The sequence below is a fragment of the Crocuta crocuta genome, unplaced genomic scaffold (assembly GCF_008692635.1).
Source record: "Crocuta crocuta isolate KB4526 unplaced genomic scaffold, BGI_CrCroc_1.0 scaffold291, whole genome shotgun sequence".
NCBI lineage: Eukaryota > Metazoa > Chordata > Mammalia > Carnivora > Hyaenidae > Crocuta > Crocuta crocuta.
The window spans coordinates 3,240,805-3,248,630 of record NW_027527977.1 but is presented as its reverse complement, the minus strand read 5'-3'; the positions used below and the strand labels follow the sequence as shown (position 1 = coordinate 3,248,630).

At 42.3% G+C, this 7,826-nt stretch overlaps 1 protein-coding gene across 2 annotated transcripts in view; it reads left to right on the top strand.

Moving 5' to 3' along the window:
* Window positions 1-3,406: 3,406 nt before the first annotated feature.
* LOC144222375 (glutathione S-transferase-like) overlaps window positions 3,407-7,826 on the top strand; it is a 21,604-nt gene continuing 17,184 nt past the window's right edge. Inside the window, exons 1-2 of one of the 2 annotated variants that reach the window (XM_077752868.1) lie at window positions 3,407-3,428; window positions 3,733-3,831. In XM_077752868.1, the coding sequence (XP_077608994.1) occupies window positions 3,745-3,831 (87 nt within the window). In that variant the 5' untranslated portion in view covers window positions 3,407-3,428; window positions 3,733-3,744. Of the gene's footprint in view, window positions 3,429-3,611; window positions 3,832-7,826 lie in introns of those variants that run through there. The other variant, XM_077752869.1, reaches the window with a different exon arrangement.

Sequence of the window (7,826 nt, the reverse complement as noted above, 5' to 3'; positions counted from 1 at the left end):
CCCTCTCTCTCTGACCCTCCCCTGCTCACACTGTCTCTCTCTCTCCTAGAAAAAATAAATAAATAAATAAATAAATAAATAAATAAATAAATAAATAAAAATGGATTAACCATATTGATTTAGTTATATTTGCCAAATACTCTTGTTACTCTCTCACCTCAAATTAATATGTACAATTGGAACAAGTGGACTCTGGACTTACCATTACATGTTACCTATACAGGGGCTCTCCCACCTGTCACCCTGGCCCTTCTTCTCTGCTTTCTTTTTTCTCCAAGGTACAGTTTTCTCTATTAAGACTCAGATAAGCTGCTCCCTAGGACAAGTACTCATGAATGTCACAGTCTCTAGCTGGGAAGTGGGTGGGCAGGTGAGTTGGGGGCAGAGGCCTTTCACATCCCCTAAAAGTTGGGCAGAAGAGGGAGCAGGATAATAGTGAAGCCCTTTGCTGGTCTAGTCAACTGCTGGGGATGGGGGTGACCCAAGAAACCCCTGGTTCCAGAATGCTGAGAATGCCCCTATTTGGGGGAAACCAAGATTTGCCTGCCCAATTAGTGTCTAGGGAAAGCAGAGGGGATAAGAGCTTGTGCCTCAGGCCAGTGGCTCTCCTGGGAACTGCCCCCAAATAGTGAGTGCTTATGGTGGGGAGGGTCTGGCAGTTTTGCTGGAGGTCGGGGTACAGGCCCTATGGATGTCAGGTCCTCCCCAGCTCAGGCCCCTACCTGTGCTTATCAGAGCCTCCCCAGCACATGACCCAAGGCTGCCCACTGGCCTCCAGTCTGTGGGAACCAGCCCAGAGCTGATGGAACCAGACACCAGCGACCATAATAGCCAGCTCCAGGTCCTCACAGGGGCCTCCCCAGGCTCCATGAACTCAGCCCCTCTCAGCCAGCACGTCAAGATGACATGAGAATCAGAAGCTAATTGTCCTTTGGGAGGCACCTGCTTTCTTCCACATCTGCCCCACCTTTGCTCTGGGCAAGGCCATATGGGAAAGCGGGTCATTTTGCGAGTTCCCTGGGCCTCAGACTTTTCAGAGGGAAGTTTTCAGAGTTGATACAATGGGGTGGAGATCAAGGTGAATCAGTTCACAAACTTAAATGTGCAATTTTTTTTTAATATTTCTATAACTGAATTTAATTTCTATTTTGAGCCCCATTCCACCAAGGGCACAAACTAAATCTAGGCTGAGCATTCATCCCACACATTCATCCCTGAATCTGGAATGAATACTGTTCTAAATCTCCTTGGGATTCAGAAGCCATTCTGGGGCCTTTAAAGCTCCAGTCCATTATGAATAACATCAGCTTTTGCTGCGCAATTAAAAATATTTTCATGATTGGAAATTTCTTACATTTAGGAAAATGGATGAGAAGTATAAGAAAGCGATATACCCATCACTCAGGTGCAGCAATTAACAACAAAAGGTCACTGGTGTTATACTTAAACTCTCACCCATTCCCTCTCACAACTGGGTTAATTGGAAGCAAATGCCAATATTGTACTATCTTATCCATAAATACTTTGACATGAGTGTCTGAAAGATATGGATTTTCTTGGCTTAGAATAATGTGAATTATTATTTCATAGTTTCTGTAGGTCAGGAATCCAGCTTTGGGTTAATTATATCCTCTGCGCAGGGTCTCTGAAGATAAGGATTTTTTCTAAACAGTATTCCATAATATCACTATAATACCTAAAAAATTGACAGAAATTAACAGTAATTCTCTTATCTTAAAAGTTCACAGTTCAAATTCTCCAATCATGTTGTGTGTGTACACACACACACACACATATTTTCATGGTGTTTTTTGTTGTTGTTGTTGTTGTTTTTAAAGAGAGAGAGACAGAGCATGAGCAGGGCAGGAGCGGGGAGAGAAGAGACACAGAAGCAGGTTCCAGGCTCTGAGCTGTCAGCACAGAGCCTGACGCAGGTTCGAACCCATGAACTGTGAGATCATGATGTGAGCCGAAGTCAGACGCTCAACTGACTGACTCACCCAGGCGCTCCTCGTGTTGTATATTTTAAAAATAATTGCTCTGTTAAGATCAGAATCCAGAAAAAATTTCTATACATTGCATCTTTTAAAGAATCTCTTAAATCTCTTGAGGGGCGCCTGGGTGGCTCAGCCGGTTAAGCGTCCGACTTCGGCTCAGGTCATAATCGCATGGTTTGTGAGTTCGAGTCCCGCGTCGGGCTCTGTGCTGACAGCCAGCTCAGAGCCTGGAGCCTGTTTCAGATTCTGTGTCTCCCTCTCTCTCTGACCCTCCCCTTCTCACTCCCCCTCTCTCTCTGTCTCTCTCAGAAATAAATAAAAAAAACATTAAAAAAAAAGAATCTCTTAAATCTCTTGAACCCATAGATTCCTCCTGCCTCTCTGATTTTCATGCAACTTTACAAACTTCTTATCACCACAACATAACACTACAGAGTTCTTTGGGAATGCGTTAGTTACTTGATCTGGAGAAGAGTGCTTCTCGAACTTGAATGTGCATATAAATCCCTTGGGATCTTAAAGTGTAAGCTACCAGAGGGTCTGGGCTGGAGCCCAAGCTTCCTGCATTTCTAACAGCTTCCCAGGTGATCTGTATATCGCTAGCCTAGGGACCACTCTCTGAATAGCAAGCCTGTTGAGTTCCACATTATAGATTTTGTTGATTTTGTTAATTGGATCCCTGAGGTGGATCTCTGCCTGAAGCAGGCTCCAGGCTCTGAGCTGTATACACAGCTGGGCCTGAACCCATGAACTGTGAGATCATGACCTGAGCCAAAGTCAGACGCTTAACCGGCTGAACCACCCAGGTGTCCCATAGAAGTGTTGTTTTTAAAAGTAAGCCAGGTGATATGCTCCAGAATAAATCAACTCCCATTGAACAGCATATAGACACAAACTCTTTCTACTCCTAAAGCCACTCCCACCTCTCCACACAGATCTCCATGCTTCCAGGGACCCCTCTCCAGGTACCTCAAGCCACCTTTAAATGCCCAGAGACTGTCACCCCACCAAATCTACCCCCTTTTGTCCCCTAAGCCTCAGAGGCTCTCTTGGGGTCACATGGGATGGGCTTTTAATTTCTATACCACTTTAATTTCTTCAAGGTGAGCAAGGGTTATGCTTCTAAAAAAGATATTTTCATTTTCAGAGGAGAAAGAAAGTGTTGAAAGACCCACTTTGCTTAACTCTGCACTTTTGCTTTAAATCCTAAGGAGTCATTGAAAATCCTCTTGAATGCTGTCTCCAGGCTTCAGAGGACACCAGAATTAAAGTACTAAAATGAATTTGGAAAGTGAAAAACATCAGCCTCCCCAGTCTCACCCAGTTTTGCCAGTCTGGGCTGTGCTGGTAGGAGGAGCGAGGAGGACCTGGAGAGAAAAAAGAAAACAACATTGCAATGCTAGCATCTCGCCACCTGCTACCGGAGGAAGAGTTGGTTTGAGTCTTATTTTCAAATTCCTACCATCTGTCTGGCTTCCTCACTTGTTCTCTTTCTATTTTAAGAAGTGTATCAGTTATTCAATTAAGTTTTGAGAACATCAATTTGTGGCGATAAACTCATTTGTGAGAAAGAACACAGAAAGCAGGCAGCCTTAGAGCTGAGGAGCAGCTCTGATTTGGGGCACAAGTCCAGAGCTTTCTGGTTAACTTCGCACTGCTCTCTACGTGTGGATTTCTCCCCTGCTCTCTCTCTGTGCAGGAGAGTCTTCACCAGTCTCTCTCTGTTGATTTGCAGGAGTCCTTAAGCATGGCAGCGAAGCCCAAGCTTCATTACTTCAATGGCCGAGGCAGAATGGAGTCCATCCGGTGGCTCTTGGCTGCAGCAGGGGTCGAGGTGAGACTTATTCATATTATTTTTGTCTTGGGGTCGTTGAGCACTTACTTAGTGAGCTGGTGTAGAAAATATGATTATATGAGTTGAGCAAAAGGCCAGTTTTGCCACCTGCTCTTTAGATACTGGGCTGTGATTGAATCAGTTCATTCTTTTAAATAAGTGCCCAGATAGCGTAGAAACTGGTTGTTGGCAGTGAGCTCACCCAAGGTGAAGCAAATAAAGACAAATGAAGAAAGGAAGGGAGGGAGGGAGGAAGGAAGGAAACAAGGAAGGAAGAAAGGGACTCATTCTACCAAATAGCTTCTTTTCATTTCATTCTTATCAGCCAAGTATTGGATATGTTTAACTACATTTGTCTCAAGAATATTAAGAAATAGGGGCACCTGGGTGGCTCAGCTGGTTATGTATTTGATTTCGGCTCAGGTTATGATCTCATGGTAGTGAGATCAAGTCCCGCGTCAGCTCACAGTGACCGTGCATTATCTGCTTGGGATTCTCTCCCCNGGGTGCGCTCTCGCTCTCTCTCTCTCTCTCTCTCTCTATATATATATAAAGAGAATATTAAGAAACATGTAGTTTTCTTAACGTATAGAAGAGTCTCGTAGATACTGATTTAAGAACATACCATTTATTATCAAAACTATAACTATCCCATAGTTTAATGAATTTAAAAACTACTATTCTCAACATACATAAAAGCTAAGTTACTGAAGTTTATAAAGACCTTTCAAAGATAAATATTTGTGTGTAAATATTTATTGTGAACAGAAAGCATTAGCCTCTTTTGTAACCCACAAAATTAAAAAAAATTTACTGTTTACTTATTTTTGAGAGAGAAAGAGACAGTGCACAGTGGGGAAGGGGCAGAGAAAGGGAGACACAGAATCTGAAGTAGGCTCCAGGCTCTGAGCTGTCAGCACAGAGCCTGACTCGGGGCTCAAACCCAAGAACCACGAGATCATGACCTGAGCTGAAGTCAGATGCTTAACTGACTGAGCCTCCCAGGTGGGCCCACACAATTTTTGTTTAAAGATTTATTTATTTTGGGGAGAGTGCAAGTGGGGGAGGGGAAGAGAGAGGGAGACAGAGGACCCAAAGTGGGCTCTGTGCTGACAACCTGACAGCAGTGAGTCCAATATGGGGCTTGAACTCATGAACCATCAGATCATGACCCGAGCCAAGATGGATGCTCAACCAACTGAGGCACCCAAGTGCTCCTACATAATTTTTAAAAATCGCTCCTAAATGGTCTCCTAGATCCAAAATGAAAGAACAGGCAGTTTTCTTCACACTTATGGCCAGCTTCACGGGGTTTAACATGAAACTAGCAAGTAACCCCATTCACTTGATATTTGTTAGGATGGTCTACATTCTGTTTTAGCCCTGACAGAATATATGTTCATTTGTTCACTAGGAATTTAGATTCCTTATATGAATGCAGCTTAGAACATGATTTATTATTAATAAATATTTTGTGAAATAGATTATTTTATGTTATCTGGTGGTGTAGAGGTTTTGAAAATATTTTAGGAGACAATCACAGATGTTTTATACTAAAATCTGAAGAAAGCTGAGAAACTATTTGCTTGAAAAAAGCCTAATGTACTGTAGGGGCTCAGAGAAGCCACAATTTACATAATTGGATTCTAGGTCCCTAGGTTAAGAATTCTGTTACAGTAGGGGCGCCTGGATGGCTCAGTCAGTTAAGCATCTGACTCTTGATTTTGGCTCAGATCATGATCTCACAGTTCATGGGATGGAACCTCACAATGGGTTCTGTACTGACAGTGTGGAGCCTGCTTGGGATTCTCTCTCTCTTTCTCTCTCTCTCTCAAAATAAAGAAACTTAAAAAAAAAGAATTTCTGCTATAATAAAACAAAACATCTTNGCAGGAGTGGGAGAGGGGCAGAGAGAGAGGGAGACACAGAATCCAAATCAGGCCCCAGGCTCTGAGCTGTCAGCACAGAGCCTGACAAGGGACTCGAACTCACAGGTTATGAGATCATGACCTGAGTCAAAGTTGGTCGCTTAACTGACTGAGCTACCCAGGCTCCCTGAATGTTTTTAATTTTAAGTTAAAATTTTGAAAATATGTGAAGTTAAAAACAGGTTATAATGAACATGATGCCAGTACATGGAATGAGCAATTATTATAATTTTGTCATATTTGTCTTCGGCCATAAAAATAAAACCACATGGGTAATATACTAATATAATCTCCTTTTAGAAATAAAGCATCACCTTCCCTCCCATATCTACTGAAGTAACCTGTATCCAGTCAGTCCAGCCTTCCTTTTTTTACANTCAGTTCTGCCTTCATATTTTTACAGTTGTGTGTGTGCTCACCAACCACTTGTGTGCCTGTTGAAATAATTTACATAAATGGTGACTTTTGTGCATCATTCTATGTTTTCCTCCTTGCACTCATTATTATGTTTTGGAGATCTATCCATATGGAGATGGATAAATGACAGATGAATAAAGGAAGAGGGTGAGGAATCAGGGTCATTCCTTTATAATTATTTTTTAGATCTCAGTTTTTATGTATTGTTGCTTTAGTATTCTCTCTGAATAATAAAATATGATAAAACACACAGGAGACAATGTGAGCCCAAAGCCCATCTGTCAAAAACATTGCAGTTTCTTCATAGAGGAGGGCACTATATTTTAGTATATAATAAAACAGTTTGAACTTGTCATTTCTTCTTCCAATGACCTAATTTTCTCAAAACGATAAGAGGCCAATTCTCCTTTTGAGCCACATGAAGCTCTTTCTGGGATCTTCTGACTCCTCATAGTTCTTATATTCAGGGTTAGTATCATCATAGCTTGTCAGAGTTAGGAGAAAATACTATAGTCAATACTTACCTTCTGTGCCTGACTTTTCCTCGTGATGTAAGTCATAGCAAGCTTTCAAAAGGTAAATAATCATGCTCTAGCACAAATGACTTTGCTAAAATGGCTGTGCTTTGTTATCCTTAGAGCCCTGCAGTACTTGACAGGGCCTCTTACATAGTAAGCCTTCAAGCAAAAGATACAATTGAAGAAGACACACCATTAAAAACAAAAACGTTCAGGTGGGAAACCCTCGCTACCAGGTGTGATCTGGTAAAATTCAATCTAAACCTACCAGAAAATTCCTCGGACAGTATGTAGTCTGTGGAATTTCACAGAACCCCATTCCCAGCCTCTGAGCTCCTGGGTGCTGCCCTCTCCCCAGGCTACTCTCAGGGATTAACCTGGTAACGCACTGGTTGGAATTGGAAGTTGGGCTTTACCCTCTGAGCTCTTGGAGACTGGCCAAAGCAGAGAGTAATGTTACCTTGGAGTTCCTGACATGAGAAATGTAAGGAGAAAGTGAAATCATAAACATGTGCTTTTTATCCCCCCATGAAAGTCAAAAGTAATCTTTAAAATGTTTTTTTAATGTTTATTTAGTTTTTGTTTTTTTATTTAAAAAAACCTTCTTTAATGTTTTATTTACTTCTGAGAGAGAGAGACAGAGAGACAGCATGAGCAGGGGATGGTCAGAGAGAGGAAGACACAGAATCTGTAACAGGTTCCATGCTCTGAGCTGGGAAGACACAGAATCTGAAACAGATTCCATGCTCTGAGCTGACTGTCAGCACAGAGCCCGATGCGGGGCTTGAACCCACAAACCATGAGATCATGTCCTGAGCTGAAGTCTCTTTTTGAAAGAGAAAGAGACATAGCACAAGCGGGGAAGGGGCAGAGAGAGAGGGAGACACAGAATCCGAAGAAGGCTTCAGGCTCTGAGCTGTCAGCACAGAGCTGATGGGCGGGGCAGAAACCCACAAACCGTAAGACCGTGACCTGAATTGAAGTTGAAAGCTAACTGACTGAGCCCACAGGTCTCCCAAAAAGTAATCTTTAAATTTAGAAAAAAAGGCCTTTGGGGAAGCTTTGTTTTTATATCTTGGTTTCCCCATCTGTATTCTCATATTTGGTGGCAACTTTAGAATATGACTTCTTC